At 44.0% G+C, this 20812-nt stretch overlaps 1 protein-coding gene across 2 annotated transcripts in view; it reads right to left on the bottom strand.

The window, feature by feature from the left end:
* Positions 1-19589, bottom strand: part of LOC147903555 (villin-2-like) — a 50109-nt gene extending 30520 nt beyond the window's left edge. The window contains exons 1-7 of one of the 2 annotated variants that reach the window (XM_087399785.1): positions 19375-19589; positions 7438-7559; positions 2324-2423; positions 2095-2163; positions 1740-1976; positions 1228-1405; positions 1000-1132 (exon numbers count right to left, since the gene is read on the bottom strand). In XM_087399785.1, coding sequence (XP_087255911.1) covers positions 1000-1132; positions 1228-1405; positions 1740-1976; positions 2095-2163; positions 2324-2423; positions 7438-7493 — 773 coding nt within the window. In that variant the 5' untranslated portion in view covers positions 7494-7559; positions 19375-19589. Of the gene's footprint in view, positions 1-999; positions 1133-1227; positions 1406-1739; positions 1977-2094; positions 2164-2323; positions 2424-7437; positions 7560-19087; positions 19105-19374 lie in introns of those variants that run through there. The other variant, XM_087399793.1, reaches the window with a different exon arrangement.
* Between the last annotated feature and the right edge of the window lie 1223 nt (positions 19590-20812).

Here is a 20812-nt window from a genome sequence, read left to right as displayed (position 1 = left end):
AAGTGACAAACCTTATCCTTCACTAACCGTAGTTATTGAACTAACTATGGTTAGGGGGAAAAACCTCTAAATGAGGGAAAAGTGGCCCTAACCCACTTATTGACTTTACATTGGTCACTGCCTAGAATTTATCAATAATTCTAACAACCTACACCCTGCACACCATATGGGAGCGCGGGACATCAAGATAAGGGCGACCTCTCAGAGGAGGCGTGTTTTACAAGGCTTAGCCCACAAGTGTCTTTTAGGTATTTGAGCTGGTTTCTCTAAAAATAGGTTGGTTGACAACCCGTTTTCTCTTTGTTTCCCATGATCACCACCTCAAGAATTGTTGATTTGTAGGGTTGGAAAGATGGTCATATGTTAGAAGATTCATGATGCCACTTTTCAATCCAAGCTACACCACTTGAGTTTCTTGGAGGACAATGTGGCATGTTGCGGCCTTGTGATGGTGCTGCCAATCACATTAATACATGGCTCAATACAATATTTACCTTGTGCTTGATTCGGGATTGATGTACAAAAGAATCAAAAATTCCACTAAGCGTCGTAAGCATTTATATGGCTTGCAAGCAATTTTTACATTCTGATAGATCAAGGAATTTGTTGATTGTATAGCCCACCACACTACTAGCCCCATCCACCCCATGTTACAGTCGGTAGTGAGCCAGAACCCAAAGATGGAGGCTGCAAGGCAGCTAGGTCTTTCTTTCTTGCCACAGACAGTTGATTCTGTACTGATCTCCAAAGCATTTAATAGACCACTTTTTCTTAAGATTCAGCTTATAATTCTGCTTTCATTCGAGTGATGTCTCACAATGAAGGGTTGGTCTTTTTTTAATAAATTCTCAGGTTAGTGGCTGGAAGCTCATCATTCAAGGCAGGCATTTAAATGTTTACACCAAAAAGCTTTAAAATGTAAAGACATCTTCCTTTATGAAATAGAAGTTCAGATTCACATGATTCACAGTAATACGCCTTTACAGTTGCAAACTTTACCTATAAAGCTTTCCAGAGTGAGCTTCAGCTGAGGAATCATCTTCACTTCCTGCTTTCTTCCCAATGGGAGCAAATCCTCCAAATAAGCTCCAAAATTCCCCTGTATCAGCTTCAGCGACAAGTTTGCCATCATCTGATACAACATGTAGTCACCATTGGTCAAGTGTCCCATTTCCAATCAAAAATGTGTGTCTACAAGATAACTTGCATGAATTAATTGAACCTCACCAATAACTGCAACTTCACACTTCCCATCATGATAAGTGTCCTTAATATATTGTACAACCTCCAATGCCTTGGCTCTTTCCTGAATGTTTGATGTCGACCCGTTGAATTGGTAAATCTTTAACTCCGTGTCCAAAATAAATACATCATCATGATTCAGGGAAGATCGAGAATATGCAACCTGCAAGGAATACCTTGTTTTCATCTGCACTATCCTTGCTTCTCGATGCAGTGGGAATGTGGAATGAATTAATATGGGAATAAAATAAAATATGGCTTGGCACAATGAAGAGGAAACGACAGATAATAAACCACAATTGCTGGTGCCTTACTGACAAACAATCATGTAACGAATATCAGCAGAAGCAATACACCAAGCGCAAAACATGTCTAAATACCCTTTTGGTCCAAAACCAGCTACAACCTCCTTTGCCAAAAATGTGCCAAAATTCTTGGTCCTAACTTCTGAAAATGTATGAAGACGAAGCAAATACATAACCAAGGCTGTTACTTGCCTGTTTAACCCGTACGACACGTCTTCCCTTACAAACATAAAGTCGAGGCTCAAACTTATCAATTACTATTTTTTTAAACCCAGAAGCAACACCTCCTTCAAGGGGTATAATGCAGGGCTTGAAATATGAGAGAAACTTGTCTGTTTCATAACCCTGCACTTCTCTGTACTGCACAGCACGGCCTCCCAAGGCTGCATCAAGTTCCACAGTTTTGATTGCTGCTGTACCAGCCTCATCCTGATATCAGTTTACGATTAGGAACAAAGCAGACAACAGGTGGTGCATTTGCAATACACAGGTTCACTTTTGAAAATAAACTTTAGTCAAAGGAAGCAGATAAGCTTTTAATTATTACCTGACTAGTATCCTTTCCAAGCCAAAAATGAAGGTCATAATGGTAAGCCCCATTCTTTAAAGCAGTTGTCTGTCATTCCATTTAAAAAAAACACATTAACTGATGCCCATGGGTACACATGGTCTTTGTACTGAGTGATTGGCCATGCTCCAAAGATCCAAAGATGAAGAGAAGATCGAGTCAAGGCTATTCAAACTTCATTCATATAAAGAAAGGGTTAACTGACTACCTTCAAGACTATGTATGAGTCCCCAGAGTAGAATTTCCCAAACTCGGATTTGGCCACTACAACAGGTTGGAAATCTTCGATTCTCCATATATCCATTCCACTGAAACTTGATGTAAGGAAGAAAAAACCTTCCTGGCATTGTCAATTAAAATTAAGAACTGAATTTTATGTGTGATAAGCACAATCTCAAACAATTTTGCTCCTTCAATCAAATCTGACCATGATTTATTTCTTCTCTCTTACATTGGAAGGACCCACAAATATTATACGTAGGTGCAAAAAATGTCCAATCATACAGATTTGAGGATATTTGAAAAACAAACACAAAAGAGAAAAAGAACACATGCATGTGCACACACGCACGTTATCATAAGAACTAAAATTTCCTTATGCTCTAGTGTGTGTTGTGGTATTTTGTGTATAAAATATAGGGATATATCTTAAGGTCCTCCTAATGTATTTATTGGACATTTCTTATTGCAAGGATGCTCCATGTCATGGATTGTTTAATCGGTCAAGGCATGGGTGGACTCAATAATGTATGGTTGATTCATGACAAGACTGTGCCAAGCTTGTGCTGGGCACATGAAAGTGGACCCAATGGGGATATGTGCTAGCATATGCTTGGTGATTGGATCCAAGGAAACAATATAAATTTTGATGTGATGAGTTGGCAATCTTTTAGAATGTGCCATCCTCCACATGGTGCTCACAAGCCATGTCAAGACCTTATCTACCATGAAATGTACAATCCCAAGCATATTGGCTGAAAATAAAGGGGAGACGTTCCCTTCAACTATATAAGGTCCCCTTTCCCTCCTCGTTTCATGAAGCAAGTCTCTCGTATGCATCCATTCTACCACCTTCACTCTCCTCCTCCTAGTTTCCTCTTCTCCTCGTCATTCTCATGAGAATCCCTTGCCTCTCATTCTACCACTCTCCTCTTCATCCTCATCTTTTGAGACTATAGCCTCCTCCTTTCTCTCTCTCTCTTCCCTTAGCCGATCCGTTCCTCTCCATGTTGTAACCCTGACTTGCTTCCCAAGGGTGACAGGGTCTTGACAGTCTTGTGCATGATTTCAGCCCTGGCTCACCTGTATGTATTATGTTTGATTGTCAATACAAGCACTCGAATCAATCCTCTCCATATGGGCTCGATCATTTATATGCCTAGATGAGTCTAGGAACATGCCCAAACTCATCCTCTAAAAACACAAAATAATGCAGTTTCAATCCATATGGCTCGATCATTCTCTATCATTGTGATATTATTTCATCCCACTTTCACCCTATTTTAATTTTATGCCTTGTGTTACTATGTACACCCACTCTTGGTTCAGTATCGGGAGTGAGATTTCATATTGATGGATAAGGTTCACGTCATGGATTTATCCATTGTGAGAGTATGGATATCCAAGCTCTTACAATTTTGGTGCAGTACGGTGGAACTTTCCTTTTGCCTTTTGGGTTGTTACGTTTGACGTAAAACGTAACTGGAAAGTTAATTTGATTTCTCCCACTCTCTCTACTCTCATCTTCTCGCTCCTAGTTGCTCTCCCTCCCAGGCACTCCATTTCTCCCTTCCTAGGCCTCGACCCTTGTTACTTTTGTCTTCCCTCTCCATTACAATCCCATCCTTCTCCCTTCAGCAACGTCACTTCTTACTTTCGTCTTTCCTCTCCATCACCACCCCCGTTGTTATCCCGTCACCTTCATCTACGTCCAGCTCGTCGACTAGAAGCATCCCTTCATCCATCACGTAGCCACCTTTGCATGAGCAGGATGCCTTCCTAATCAGTCCAGCCACCTCAGCCTAATTTGCCACCTACGAACTCCTTCCGGAATCCTCCTGCAAGCTGTCACCTTCATCTACATCCAGCTCGTCGACTAGAAGCATCCCTTCATCCATCACGTAGCCACCTTTGCATGAGCAGGATGCCTTCCTAATCAGTCCAGCCACCTCAGCCTAATTTGCCACCTCATTAGTGACATTTTACCACTCTCAAGACCTTTCCCCCAAATCACGTTAAATGCACATTTTGGACCTTTAGTCACACAATTCCCACACACATTAGCATGCACATTTAAGCTTGCATGCACCCCCGTACACACACATGAAAAGCCCCTTGACACAGACACCAGAACATATCAAATTCCTGTAACATGCAAGTGCACATTGACTCAGGAAAATAAAATAGAAGAACCCTTCATGACTTGATTTTCATGACCCCAAAAACATTTCACTTGATCACACACTAGACACCCTTGCACTCGAAGTCTGGTACAACCACATTGCATTTCATCATTTCCCATGAAGTCCCTCCAAAACATACTTTATTATCTCAAAAAAATATACATCAGTCCATCATGCTTGTGAAAGAAAAATCCACAAATGCCAAAAGCCCACACCTACCCTAGATGTGTACAACTATGTGCCTACCCACAGCTATATACAGTGCTAAAAAACTTGATACAAATTTTGTCCTATCAACGTGATTGAAGGTGGTGGCGCCAGGAGGTGCTACCAGAGATGGACCTGTGTACTAGGATGGTGTGCGGAAGCGGAACCAAACCTGGTGGAGCAAGAGCCATTGGATGAAAAGCCAGGAAAAAATTTTGACATCGAAATGTTCCAGAGGGCTACGACCTCGGAGTCACTGGAGGATCGTCATCGACGTGTTGGCATTGGGCTGAGATGTGTCGGTGAGAGGGGGTGTTGGAAAGGTCACCTCCTCATTTGTAAGCCCCCATATGAGGAGAGCATGGGCGGGGTGAACCTAGTGCATGAGAGAAGGTCACATGGGCAGCACTATGGCTGGGCCACGTGGCATTGCTTGTGGGCAGGTATATGACCTGCAACAGAGCTTCCAAGTGGCGCAGCAGAGATGGCAGGTGGACAGCAGAGGAGAAGGCCTGACTAGACAAGCTGGTTGGGCTGGATACAGCCAGCCAACCAGACCTGGTTGAAGGGCCAAACCAAGGCTGGAACCTGCATGAAGAAATGGGGCAGTCAGCCCCAGTTTTGGAGCCCTTATAGGGCTGGACCAGCAACAGACTGGTTGGCCAGTCTGGTCAGCCAGAATGTGCATGCTGGTCGGTTTTCTTTCCAGCCCCTTGAGGGCTATATAAAGGGGCCATTGTGCCCTCATTACTCATCCAGCAAGTCAGCAAACATAGGAGCAGCAGGAGCGGCAGAAGCCTGACCTTTGGGCCTACATCCAGGAGGCAAAGCAGGGCCAGAGTTGCAACAGACTGAGGCTGAAGCCTAGGCTGTCTACTAGGGCAGCAAGGTGCTGAGATCTTTGGATGGAAAGTCTACTTACACTCATGGTGGAGCATGCGGGCTCGAGTCTAGAGATAGCCGGCAGATAGGAGGAGGACCTTGTGGTAAGATCAGAGGACCACACCATTGGTGGGACTCTGTATCTATCTCTTTTGGATTGTGTCCATAGCTTTGGACGGAAATATATTATTTTGGTGGTTTCTCTGTCTGGCTGGTTCATTGTCTATTGATGAGTCTGCACATCTATCTGATGCACATTAAGTTAAGAAGTCTGCAATTCCACACCCCACACCACACTATGTGAGCTCCTGGGCTATTCTATCAGTTTTCCGCTGTGCATACCCTCTGTTGGTCGATTTCTAACAAGGTGGACTCAATAAGGTATATTTGACTCATATCAAAGCGTGTGCCAAGTTTGTGTTGGGCACATAGAAGTGGACCCAATGGGGATATTTGTTAGGGTCATTGGATCTGAGAAACAATGTGGCATTAGTTGGGATGAGTTGTTGAGCTTTAATGATGGCCATCCCCCACATATCAGAGTGCTGCTCACGAGCGGGAGGTACAGTCACACGATGAGTTGCCACAAGCTTATTGGCTGAAGGCAATCCTTTCAACTATACAAGGACCCGTTCCCCTCCTCATTTCATGAAGCAAGCCCAATCTTGGTTGAGAATCGGGGATAAGATTTCCAAGTTGATGCATAAGGTCCATGTCATGCACACATGAACACAGCAAGAGAGAAAAAAAAGTAAAAAAAAGTTCTCCAGGAAACACAATAATCTCAGAATACCAATTAACCGTACCTAAGTATAAGCTGTCCACTGGACATCCAAAGACTCCCAAATCCTTAGTAGACCAGTGCTTAGTCAGATACAAAGCAAAACGTATTACACAACACAAAAAATATGGACAAATCAGACTATACGAGTCATACACTCTCTTGCAATAGCTCTGAAGCGCTGCTCCACTTAGTCAAGATTACATTATTTTTTGTTAGATAAATCAAATGTTTATATTTTCCTAGTTCTAGATTTCCTTCCAAATTTCTGCTATGTAGCTGTGAAATAGCTTGAGTGTCGATCCAAAAAGTGTCTAAAGGCTAGTGTGCCATAGGTCACAATGTTTGACTCCTGTCTGATGTGCTAACTGCTGCAGTGAAGCATAGGGTTTCGACTTCTACAGTTTCGAGGTTTCCCCTCTCAACTGCTCTTCTAACCTGTTTATTTCTGCAAATCAAAAGAACTTACTACGGTCTCATATGTGTTGAAATTCCATCTGGCGGCATGTCCTTTATTTATAAGTGATTATGAGTTAGCCTTGTTTTCTTAGAAAGGCAGTTTATCCTTTGGGCTCCGTCACAGGAAAACCAAGCCACAAAGAGGGAGAAGGAGAGGAAATCGCGACACAGCAAGGGAGCGCAGTTAAAAATCGAATCTCCCATAGGACTCTACACCAAAAAAAGTAGGATAACTTTAAAATCTGGAACATAAGGGACCAAAAATTTGTCTATACAAACTGATTTAGCTTACTTGATGCAGAATGATTGGGTAAAAGTTAGAAAAATGTTCAGATTTATACCTTAAAACCTAGAAGCTTGCTAAGAAGACGACAATTTGGTGACCATAGGAATTATGAAACAAAAACCATGAGAACTATATCAGAAAAAGGCCATGGTAAAGCATAACAAGAAAAACCAAAGGCCAAAGTAAAGGTCTTTTCACAGATCAATTGCACCCTTTTTCACACTTTTCAGCATTAGAACAGGTTGAACCTCCATTAGAGGAATCTGCACCATCAAATTTCAACAACAAAAAAGTCCAAAGGATACACTTTTTGGCCCACTCCTTGAAAAGCAGGATCCACATTTTTCATTGAAACAGCCATCTGTCACTTCAAAGTTGAAACTGAGCAAGTCTCCACACCTAAACCTCAAAATTCAACTTTGTGTACCTGCCAAACCAATAAGTCCTGATGTCATTCATGAATCATTAAAGAGTTTCACATCAAACCAGGTTCTTCAAACTTTGGCCACACAACCTGTGAAATAAGTAGTTCTCAAATATGAAAACTAAACATGAGAAACCAATAATGTAAGGTAACATAGCCTTGGTATTTAAACCTTGCCCTGCAGAACCCCAATTTTTAATCCTCACAGACATCTAATTTGTTGCACAAAGCGATATATACTGAGAAGTTTGCATTCAATTTTATTTTGGATGGTTGTCTACCTTCAATGAAGGTCTATTTCAGCCTATTACCTGATGAATCTTGTGGACTCAACAGTAGGACACTTGCAGACACAAATTTGATTTAAGCATACCGATAATAGCCTGCACAGTGAATGCTTCTCAAACATTGCCCAGGCAATTTTTCAAGAGTCGCACAAGATTTGTCCTCACATATGGAACTCAGAACATTTCATGCATGGGAAGCCTGACCTTTAAGATTCTCTGCCATGGGAGTATATGCGCATCCTTTCTTTGATTGGTGCCAAGTTTCATGCTATCTTGGAACCCCCGAGACAGCAGCCTTAATTCTTTTGGAATATGGGGTGCTGAAAGTCTATTTCTTTATTTTGAATCCCTCTTCGTTACCTTCATGGATTACTTTGAAGACCGAACTAGACATAGTGAGACAGTGGACCTGCAGAATAATGCATGGGGACTTGGAATCGGCTAAATGCAATTACAAAGTTTGAAGGGACTGGTCGCATGATAAAGGAGCAAGAGGTCTTAGGGCAGCTTCAAATGCACCCCCCCTGCGCAGGCGCCAGTTGGCTTGGTCTATTTTCCAAGACTGAAGTTGCACTCTGAAATTTCTTCGTAAATTATGACCTACCGTACCCTGTTTTCTACTGTGTAGAAATGGCAAGGTCACTAGAGCAAGAGACAATGCCCAAGGACAAGGACCCGATGGACAATGGGGTTCTAGATTCTCGTCCATGGCAAAGGATCCGGGTGGTTGGGCAGCTAGGGAGGAGCTGGACCATTGGCCACACACCATACATAGAGCAATACACCCAACGGCAATTGTGGTAGTGGAAAGGACAAATTAAGAGAGGTGCACTAGGATACAAGCGATTGGTTTTTGGCAATCAGAGAGGACAAGGGAGGTGCCCTTCGTCTCCTACACCACTACATTGATAGACACTTAGTTAGAAGCCTCGTCTTGAAGCCATTTGTGGGAACACCATTGGTTGCAACAACAGGTGCCACTTTAGGTCCTTATTACACCTATTGGTCCATGGTTGGAGCACATGAGGAGAGACGGAACATTGTCATTGCTATGAGGAAAGAGACTTGGAGATAGTTGCCCACTGCTTGTGGAGCTGTCCTACAGCCCAAAGGATATGGCTGTCACATGCATCCGCAGCCCGTGGATATGCTGGCTGCCACGCAGATAACGGAGCCACACAGGCAGCCACACAGGTGCACAGAGGCAGATAACAACAGCACCACATCAGCACTAACATTAGCAAGACCCAGAACTACCACGTCACAGTCGGGGCACGTCAACAACCAGTCGGTGGGCCAGCAGCAATTGGGTGACATCAGCACCCAATCGGGTGTCTCCAACAGACTAATCAGCCATTTCTAGAGCCCAAGGGAGCCTCTAAAATGCAGCCCCTTGGCCCTCATATTCTTCATCCAACTCTTCAGTGCTCTCGCCTTCAAGGATCTGGATTAGGGCAGGAGAGTCTGCAGCAGTCCAGCAGCCCCTTCATCCCTTCTACAGTTAGTCTTCACCGCGGTTCAGTCCAGTACAGCAACAGATCAGGGACTTCCCTTCAGCAGCCCTCGGTTCCAGCTCTAAAGTGAGGGATCTCCCTCTCTACAGTATTCTCTTTCCTGTTTTGGCAGTAAGGGTTCTTCCCTCCATACAGAGGTACATAAAGCAAACTAGGATAACAAAATACCAAGTACATATTGCACCAAAGAGGTCAATCTGCGATACACACTCCTAAGTACCAACACATATGCTCACTTTGCTCCTCAGAGGGCTGCTACTGCTACTCCAAAATCTCTCCCTCCTTCATCTACCTTGCTGCATGCCCTGTCTATCCCCCTCCTAAAGATAGCCAAGTCGGGCCTTGCTTTGGCTGACTTTGTAGCCGATCTACCTGACCAACTTCCTATCCTCGCCAACCCCACATCTTTGGCCTGACGACCTAACCATATACTAGCAACCAACTAACCTGTCTGGTGAGCTCCTGGCCTATACATGGCCCAGCCATTTCTTCATAGTGGCTGTTTCGTGGGCTTTGCAATGGCCCCAGCCATGGGCGTGAATTGTGATTATGCCACTAGGGCTGCCCACATCAATGCACACCCAGCCTTCCATGCTAGGTCTTATATGCAGCCCTCTACACAGCTCACGTGGTTATATATCTTGCTACCCATGTCACAGCCATGCTACTATTCACATTGCTACTCATATACGAGTTCATTTTCTCCCAAATTTGCCCCTGTGGCACCAAAATAGTGTGCCCACATGGCAGCCTCTCTCACACCCATACTGCATAGGTCCCGATCCCTTGTCCTCCTCATATGGGAGGTAGTGACCAATGAATTCAAAGAGAGAGGGAATCTTCTTCTCTCATCCTCAAAGAGTGAAACTAACTATCCAGTTGTTAATTTCTACCTGCACTGTTCCCCTCAAAGGTGTCTTGCAAGCGGGTAGATGGCAGATGTATCTGCTGAGCGAAGGAAATTCTGGAGACAATCCCCCACTGCCTTCGGGGATGCCAAACGCACAGCGGATCTGGCTGGCATCCCTTACGATCATGGCCTGCATGCAGCGGATGCAGAGGGACTTCACTTGGGGGATGGTGGCGTGGATCACGGAGGGAGGACATGCCTTCTCGATCGATCCGATCTCACCAGCGTACAAGATTCATGGACAGCAGATCTCCCAGATAGAGATCTAAGATGCAGCCCTCCCGATCATGCCCATCACCTTCACCAGAGGATAGTGTTGGGAGACAGTGTCCAGCATCACTGCTTGGAACATTTGGGTTGCCCAGTGTAGTCAGGAGATGGAGGGCCAGCTGGTCTCTCCAGTGACTACCCTAGTTGCCATTTGGCAGGACATCATTTTCACCTTGTGCGCCACTTGAGAGCGCGGTACTCCAGGATCGAGAGCGACTGCCGAAAGGCAGGAGCATTTCTAAAAGGCCTGGCCTGCAGGAATCTTTTACACCCTTCCCGTGAGGGGTGTTCGTGTGAGAGATTGCGGAGAGAGAGAGAGAGCAAGAGATTGAGAGTTTGAGAGCTGAAAGCTTGAGAGCTGAGTTGCAATAGAAAAGTGCAAAGAGTACAACTCAAAGAGTGAGAGATAAGGTTTTGTCCTAGTGACAAAACCTTAGTAGTCACTAACCATAGTTAGTGAACTAACTGCGGTTAGGGGGAAAAACCTCTTAATGAGGGAAAAGTGCCCCTAACTAGCTTATTAAATTACATTGGTCACTGCTGAATTATATCTATAATTCTAACACCCCCCTGCAATGCCAATGTCATGTACAAGGCTGATCAATCACCAAACGAATATAAGTTCAGGGCACTGCGAAATGCCTCAAACTTTTCACGTGGTAGTGCTTTGATGAAAATATCTGCAACGTTGTCATGTGTGGACACAAAGATCATACTGATCTCTCCTGCATGCAACTTCTCTCTGACGTAGTGATAGTGAACCTCAATGTGCTTCGTGCGAGCATGAAACACTGGATTCTTTGCCACTGCAATGGCACTCTGACTATCAGTGAGAATTGGAGAAGGACCCTCCAAAGACAGATGAAGATCAGCAAATAGACGTCGCAGCCAGAAACATTCAACTGTTGCTGTGACAACTGCCCTGTACTCAGCTTCACATGATGAGGTAGCCACTGTAGATTGTTTCTTGCTTAGCCAGGAAATGCAAGATTTACCCAAAAAGAAACAATTGCCACTAGTGGACTGCCTAGTGTCATAATCACCAGCCCAATCTGAATCACTGTAGGCATGCATCTGCAAGTCACCCCCCCTAGGAAATAGCAAGCCAAAAGACTTCGTGCCCTGCAAATAATGGAAGACGCGCTTAACTACCTGCCAATGCATAGTTTTTGGGCTGTGCATGTACCTGCTCACCTGAGATACTGCAAACTGAATATCCGGTCTAGTGTTGCAGAGATATATGAGGCATCCAACAGCCTGACTGTAAAGTGTGGCATCAACTAATTCTCCTGTATCATGCATTGTGAGTTTCAGCCCCGGCTCCATCGGAGTGGCTATGGGCTTACAATCATGCATGTTAAATCTATCCAAGAGTTTCTGCACATACTTGGACTGAGACATAACAGTGCCACGTCTCTCATGAGAGAACTAGATCCCCAAATAAAAGTGAAGCAGCCCCAAATCTGACATGTCAAAGTTGGTCTGCAAATCAGCTTTGAAATCTGCAATTTTGTCTTCATTGGACCCTGTGAGCAGTAAGTCATCGACATAAAGAAGGATGACTAAAATTTCCCCCCCATCCATCTTAATGTAGAGGGTGCTCTCAATAGGACTATTGTGCAGCCCCTTGCTGGTCAAAAAGGCATGAATCTTGGCATACCATGCACGAGGGGCCTGTTTCAGCCCATACAAAGCTTTGTGAAGCTTGCATACCTAAAGTGCATTTGCTGTAATTTCAAAGCCTAGAGGTTGTTTGACATACACCTCTTCCAGCAAGTCTCCATTTAAGAAGGCTGTTTTTATGTCCAACTGATGAACATTCCACTCAAAATGTGCTGCCATTGCAATAACTGATCGGATGGTGGTCATCCGGGATGTAGGAGCGAATGTCTCCTCATAATCTATGCCCTTTTTCTGAGCATAGCCTTTAGCAACCAGCCTTGCCTTGTATCTGTCAATGGAGCCATCTGGCTTCCGTTTGACCTTGAAAACCCATCGTGTGCCAATGGCATGGTTACTTGGTGACAAGTCGACAACATCCCAAGTCTGATTTTTTCCAATGGACTGCAACTCATCGTGCATGGAATTCATCCAATGCACATTGTCCTTTTCCTCTTCGAATGTGGCAGGCTCCTCCTCATCAAGAAGAGTACCTGCATATGCTGATTCCACTGAATTAGCACCTTCCATGTGCCTTGCTGCACTGCGAGTTCTGCCAGGTAACAGAGCATCAATTTTACTCTCCCTGAGAGTCTGTAACAGCCAGTTTGGGACTGTTTTTGCTGCATGTATGTCTGCAATTTCTTGCTGCACTACCTGTTCCACTGCTTGTGGAGGTGGCAAGACATCCTGTGGCAGAACTAAAGCATCAGGAGGTGGCTGTAAATTCTGATTTGCATGAGAAATATCAGCAGGGGAACCCAAGGCAATGGGTAGCAACCCCTCAAAGACATCCTCTGAAGAAGAAGGCATTTGAAATTCAGCCTAAGTGTGAGCTGAATTTTCTGCAAATATCACATCTCTACTAACAATGATCTTGCGTGTAGCAGGATTGTAGAGACGGTACCCCTTGCTTTCTGCACTGTACCCAACAAATATGCACTTAATGGCTTTATCTGACAACTTGTGCCTAAATTCAACTGGCACATGAGCATAAGCAAGGCATCCAAAGACTCGTAAATGATCCACTGAAGGCTTTCTCCCATTCCAGACCTCAAAGGGAGTTTTTGTTTTTAAAGCCTTAGTGGGAGCCCGATTCAAAATGTAATTGGCACACATCAAACCCTCAAGCCAGAATTTGTGAGGCATGTGTTTGCTTTTCAGCATACATCTGTCCATTTCCATGAGAGTTCTATTTTTTCTCTCAGCTTTGCCATTTTGCTGAGGGGTCAGCCTCACTGTGAGCTAATGCACAATACCCTTGCCTTTCACAAAAGCATCAAAATCTGCAGACAAGTATTCCTATCTCTATCTGTGCGCAATGTCTGTATCTTGAGTCCGGTTTCATTTTCAACCATGGCTGAAAAGTGTTTAAACACCAAATGTGATGACCTGGCTTTTTGCAATAGTGACAAAAACCCTTCTTCTTGGGCTTGCATCATTTTTAGCCTTTTGTGAAGGCTGTCCTGACCCACTAGAAGGCTGATTTACTGATGTCTTTGCCTGTCCCTTTGTTTTTTATTTAAACTTTGAGAGCATAGCTTGTTCACCTGCACGTGAAGCCAAGTTTTTCCTGGTCTGCTCTTCCTGAAGCAGAAGTCCTATCAACTCATGAAAAGTGAGAGGATTTGCACCCCCCCTCAATGATAAGTTCAGCGAGGTATGAAAGCTGAGATAAGACTCACGAAGAGAATTCAGAGTGGTAGTAATCATCTCTGAATCAGGAATAATCTCATCTATGTTTAATAATTGCTCCCTGAGATCCTGTAGCTTTGTGAGGTCGACTGAGATGGAGTCACCCTCTTCCATATGTGTATTACTTAACTCTCTTTTCAAGAAAGATACCCTTGCATCATTCCGGGCTGCATACATGCTTTCTAAAATATCCCACGCTGCCTTAGAGGTCTTACACGACCGGATATGCGGAATGATAAATGTTTTCACTGAAAGAGAGATGCGGAATGATAAATGTTTTCACTGAAAGAGAGATGCATGGCATCCCGTAAATCCCATCTCTTCTGCTCTGGAGTAGTGGCTATAGCTGCACCAACAACTTGTTCTGCAGCTGCACCCTGTGCACAACCTCTTCCACCTCCTTGCTGAGGAGGGGTATTAGGTGCCATACCTGCTGGTCGGATCTCACCCCCATTCACATAATCCCATAAATTGCGAGAAATCAGAATATTGTGTACCATAAAACTCCAGAGGGAGTAGTTGGTACCATCCAACTTGTCTTCCTGTGAAAGACCACCGAACTGAAAGTCATTCTGATTTTGCTGGGCCATATCTGAGAAAGAGATTTAACCAGATACAAAACTGAATTCCCTTACTGGGAATGAAATGCACAACTCCCAAAAAACACAGCCAAGCACTGGCTGTAAATGCAACTCAGATTTCTATACTTGCACTGTCAAAAATGTGTCCAAGCATCAAAAACTCTCCAGAATCTGCCGAAAGTGCTGCAAAACACTTCAAGAAAGGCAGTATGAACTGAAATCTCCAAAAATTGCTCTCCCAACACAAAAGCCCCAAAATAGGCCCGAAATTGCAACCAGAAAGGGGCAAGTTGATCAAAAGCCCCAAATGTTGCAAGAATTGCCCTCTGTCTGCAAAAGCTCCAAATTTTACTGCAAAATTGCAGTGTAATCACAAAATCCCCAAATTTCTTCAAAAAATTGTACTGCAAAACTGAAAGCCCCAAATTTCGAGCTTGAAATTGCAATCAGGAAGGGGCAAATTCAATAAAAGCCCCAAATTTGCAATTTCTGAACAAAAGCCCCAAATTTCAAACCAAATCTACAGATCTGTCTGCAATGTTTGCTTCGCAAGTAACTATGAACCTGAAAATACCCAAATGACATCAAAGAACTGCAAGTGTCTGCTGGTACAGTGAGTACAGTCGACCAAGTACGAATGTACGACTGAGTATAGAAAAGCACGTACAGATCTGCCACACGTGCGGATATACGACAGAGTACAGATTGTATGGACAGTTACACAGAACCGTACGACGATGACGCAGGCTGTACGGAATCAGGACCTGTACGGAAGCAAGGCCTGTACGGAAGCAGGGACAATGACATGCTGTACGGCTTGTACGCGCAGGTACGGATCTGACAGCCAACCGTACGACAAATACGGAAGCAGGTACGCGCATGTGCGAATGGTGATAGCGAGCCGTATGGAACTGTATGACGAACCATACAATCTGGCGACGGACTATACGGCTGAAGATTTGCTGTACGGAATGGAAATGCAGACTGTACGTCGCTTCACTTGTACGGACGACGAGCTGTACTACGACCACGCAAGTACTGAAGGTACGGACGCAACAGGAGCAATACGACACGGTACGGTACGGCAGGTAGGTAGTAGGTACGGCAAGGTACTGAAGGTAGCAACAGGAGCGTGGGCTGTAGGCTGGAGCTGAACGGGGAAGGAGCAGGGAGCAGGATCAATTGCTCTGATAGCAAATGTGAGAGATTGCGGAGAGAGAGAGAGAGCAAGAGATTGAGAGTTTGAGAGCTGAGTTGCAATAGAAGAGTGTAAAGAGTACAACTCAAAGAGTGAGAGATAAGGTTTTGTCCTAGGCAAGAGATTGAGAGTTTGAGAGCTGAGTTGCAATAGAAGAGTGTAAAGAGTACAACTCAAAGAGTGAGAGATAAGGTTTTGTCCTAGTGACAAAACCTTAGTAGTCACTAACCATAGTTAGTGAACTAACTGCGGTTAGCGGAAAAAACCTCTTAATGAGGAAAAGTGCCCCTAACTAGCTTATTAAATTACATTGGTCACTGCTGAATTATATCTATAATTCTAACAGTTCGCAGGATGTATAGACCTCCACCCTGGCTGCTCGCTCTTGTTTCGGAGTCTCTCTAGGCAGTGAACTGGGAGATCCGGAAACAGGCTGGCTTTCCTCTGGCTGGCAACCAGTTCGTTTATTGTGTACTTACCATCCTTAGCTCCTTCCAGAAGCTATTTGCATGGTGTTTTTAAAGCATTAATAGAATTTTCTTTTCTCTGGGAAAAAAAAAGTTATCTTGCATGTTGAAGTCTTCACAATCATTATATGATTAATAAGGGGAAACCATGACATTTATAGAGAGAATGAACATTGCTTTTCCATCCTTTGGTCTCCAACTCATTGATTCTCTTGGCATCTTTAAGAGGCTTTGTGGATGTGCTTGCAACAATTTTCCAAAGCCTTCGCCAATAAATAGCATCTTATAGTGAACTACCACACTTATAGTTCTGAGTACCACTCAACATCACTATGATTATCTAAAATCATGCCTACAAAAAAAAATGGAAAGAGAGGTAAATATCTCAGCAAAAAGTGAAAACGATGTAGCACTTACCAAAAAATGTAATTTCACCTTGAATTGCAAAGACACTTGCCAAACACCTCAAACTGCTTTGAATTGCATAGGAATACACAAAAGGCAAATATCCCCTTATTTATCACCACAAAATGTCTACAAATGTGCTATCCTCCTCGTCACATGCTTTGTAGAGGCTTATGTGGCTATGGGTGGATTAGGAGAATGAATTGCAACAGCTCTTTCATAAAGCGAGGGCTGGCTGCCCTCCACCTCTTTAGATCTAAGCTGCATGGCCCCTCAAGATGACTAACAAACTGACCCAACCCATATAGGGGCCTTCCATGATGACTAGGCCAACCCCACACTACAGCCGAACCTGGCCTTTCAACCCGATCTTCTGATTCACGTGCCAGACGACCTCCAATGTTGCTCACCTAGTCTTCCTCAGCCCAACCTCGGCCTCTATACCGGTCATTCTCCACCTTCCATGCACTATAAAGGCCTCTACTCACGTGTCTTTCAGCCCACACAGCTAGGCTTATGTGCTGCCCATGTGGCAGCCTGATCTGGTGCCCACATGGCAGCTTAGAGTACTGCCCACTTGGCAGCTTAGGTACTGCCCACATGGCAACCATATCATGGCACTATCTGCTGCTTTTATGGCAGCCTTTCCTAGACTCAATGATGAGCCTCCATGTGGCTGTCCAGTTGGAGAACACACTCATCCATGGGCTGCATGAAAGACCTCCATGAATCATGCACAAAAGCCTAATCAACCCCTGGGGGCTCACATGTGGGGCATCTATCCATAACAAATCTGTATTCCTAACCACAGCTGTATGTACGCTTCAAGATTATACTAATTTTTGCATTAGACGTGCTTTTTTTATTGGCTCCAGCCAATTCTTTGTTTTTGTCATAGTCAAATATGAATGTATTCCACATGTTCCCATACTTTTCGGGACCGGAAATGCAGGGAGCATTTGTGAAGTCCTGTCTACATGTCGCATTCTGAACACAATGCCCACATTTGGGGACCTAATTTTGTGGACAGTGAGGTTGCATGGCAACCAAGGAGAGAGCTTCAAAGAGAAGTTTGGAATAATTTCTGGATTTTTGCATATAAATCATGTTTTGTATGGCATGTGTCACAGCATTTCCTCATTTTTTGCATGCTTTCATTCTCATTCCCATTTTTGGAGTGCTGTCCCCACTTGGTTTCCTGTGACGATAGTTTTGACCACATAAGGAGAGTGTTTTTTCGAAAGGCTTGGCCTTCGAATCTCTAAATTGTCTTGGGCTTTATGAATACAGCAAGTTGAGGGGACCCCATGGCCTCCTTTGTTCTGTTGCTATTCCAGTGATCGCCCTGACTAAGTCATGGGTACATCCATTTTGCTCTCATGGGTACTGTTGTTATTTACTAAAAGACAGAGCTTCAACTGCCGCAAAAATGGGCATGCATGAGGCAATGCAAACTAGTAAAAGTAGCGAGATGTAGAGTTATGAAATAGGAACTCCTTGGCTTTCAATGTTTGGCTAGTATGCCAGTGCTAACCTTAACTTTTGCACTGAGACTTCTCTCCCGCCAGTGTGAGTGCCTAGTTGCCACAGCTCTTATCTCATGAAAAGTCAGACCTTTACTGCCAAAAATTTCAAATGAGTGCCATGTAAGTAACAGAGATCATGAAATGAATGTGATCCAACCCTAGTACGGAAAGATGGAAGAAAAGAACAATCGCATTCACCGTAGCCAATGTCTGTAGTGTGTTCTGTCACCTTCCACAAACGCATTACTGGCAAGGTAGACATTTGTTTCTTGATAAGCTACCACTAAAATCTTCTAGATCCCAGCTTACAATTTATGTCAGGACTGTTTTTCACTCTGAATAGAATAGTTTTGCCGCCACACTATAACCCACCAGTAACTCTCCCTGCTCCTCCGCATAAAATTTCCAGGCATCAAACATACGGCAAACGGATAGAGAATCGCTCTTGAGCGATCAATAAAATGTCTTAAGAAAGAAACGCGCACGTTGAATTAAGTTGCCTGTTTTTGTCAATACGACAGGAACATCTATTAAAATCGATGGCTGCATGCTCAAAGTAAAAAGTATAGAAGCAAAGCAAATAATGCAGCCTTGGCAATCTAAACACCTTCAGAGAAGGAAACCTCGAATCTAGTTTGAGAGATTGAGGAAATTGCTGATCCATTTTAAATGCTAAGGTCCAACGGTCCTTTTCTCAAAGCCTACAGAGAAACGTAGTGCGCAGTTCGAACTTTCTCCTAAGCCTCTAAATAATAAAATCGTGCTTCTTAATCCGTTGCCAGTATAGTCTACATTTGACTCTCACGTATCATTTTCAGGGCCCTTTAATTTAACAATCTCATACTGCTGCTGGTTTTAAGCAGCCTAGCAGATCATGCCCCTGCTACCCTTGCATCGGATTCAGGGGACTAGATAAGGAGCTGTAATTTCGCGGAAGTTTCATCTACGTTTATGCCTTCAACGATCTCCAACTACGATCAACGAAAAATCGTCTGGTCGAGTTCGTTGCATCACTTAACGGTGTAGACGTGGCCTTGGAAAGTCTGAGGGGCTGGCTGGGCAAAGGATCTTTCCGAATATGTTTTCTACCGAGATGCGGGCTCGAATTCTTCATTCCTTACACAAGATCCCTTTTTCCGATCGTCCTGCGCCACGGTTAATCCACTCGACGCCACCGCAAGCGAAGCTCCGCCGATCCGAACGAGATGGGGGGGGGTGGTGGGGAGGAAGATGGGCGACGGGGTTGTGGGAGCATCAACGACGGTACAGCGAGAATAGGAAAAGGCGTAACGGATCGTGGTCTCACCTGAGGTGGAGAGGCAGGGGGGAAGCATAAGTGAGGAGGCGGTGGGGATGCGAAACGGTGGATGAGCAGGGAAAGGGGGGGGATGAGAGGAAAGAGGGGAGGGAGAAGGAAGGAGGGGAGAGGTAGGAAGGCAAGGGAGGTGGAGAGATCGGCGATGGAGGAAATGGATGAGCAGAAGAGAGGATGATGAAGAACAGCAAGCATATCACAGAAGAAGAAGAAGAGAAAAGCTTCAGTAGCTGCTGCTGCTGCTTGAGTGAGTCACTCACTTTTGCTTATTCCTGAACAATTATTATTATAACATTAAATTAACACTAATCTCCATATTTACATAACATAGCACCCCTTATAGCCTATTTATTCACCTCCCCATTGGCTTGCTGGCGTCCAGGTTCACAGGCCACCCTGGCAGTACCCCCAAAAGTGCCCTTTTGATTCCTTCGCTTTTTTTCCCCCTGCATCATGCCCCCCACATGCAACTTCTCTCTCTCACATTGCCTCCCTACAACCAACCACATATCACATGATTTCCAATTGCATCCTAATCCAAACACAACTTCTCATCAGGTTTGCCATTATTTGGAAGTATAGAATCGGCGTGGTGTTTAGAGGGTTGCAGAGTGTGAGGATGCCAATCAACGTCTTTGTAGAGGAAATTAGGCAAACTGTTCGATTTTTGAGAGAGAGAGACACATGATGCTTTCAGAGCAATAAGTCATACTTGGGACTAAGCGCTCTTGCCTTCTTTGAAAGGCACCCGGTTTTTTCTTCTTTTTATGTACATATTTTCTTTTCTTGATAATACAATTTTTATGTTTTTACTCGCAAAAAAAAATTCGCATCCTAACTTCCCCAACTTCTCATTTTCCTATGTGCTCATCTAAAACGGTTTCCAAGTCCATCTTTACAACAGACAAACAGTTTCCCATTGCATCCTAATGCATCCCAAACTATTGACACGTTTCATTATTTCAAAACCCATTTTTCTTTTCGAATTCTCCAGATCTTTGCACATGGGCTAATTAGAGATATGGGTCTTGAATTCCCACTCTATAGTCTAAACCCATTCTAAACCACAACTTTCCTAATTCAAAAGAAGCACCCATGCTAGTATGGATTTATGAAATAAGTAGCTCTTCTCCTATCCTATTCCAAATACAACATAAGGATTAAGATGGGTTTACAATGGGGAATCACATGTAGTCACTATAAACAAATGCATCCATTTCCATCCTATCTCCCCTCATGTGCTAAGATCCTCAGCTAGTTATCCAAACAACACTTCAACAAGAATTAAGGATTTCATCACGTGCTCCACTCAGGATAGCCATTCACATGGGTTGCTCTAACATAATCCACCAACACACCTATCAACACACTCATGTTCCCCCAATTCTAAGGCAAACATGTCCATTTTCTATTGAAACATTAATCTTTA

Source organism: Dipteris shenzhenensis, chromosome 3 (genome assembly GCF_047967505.1).
Source record: "Dipteris shenzhenensis isolate YYH24624 ecotype China chromosome 3, Dip_SZ_1.0, whole genome shotgun sequence".
Lineage (NCBI taxonomy): Eukaryota > Viridiplantae > Streptophyta > Polypodiopsida > Gleicheniales > Dipteridaceae > Dipteris > Dipteris shenzhenensis.
This window is presented reverse-complemented; position numbering and strand designations above follow the sequence as displayed.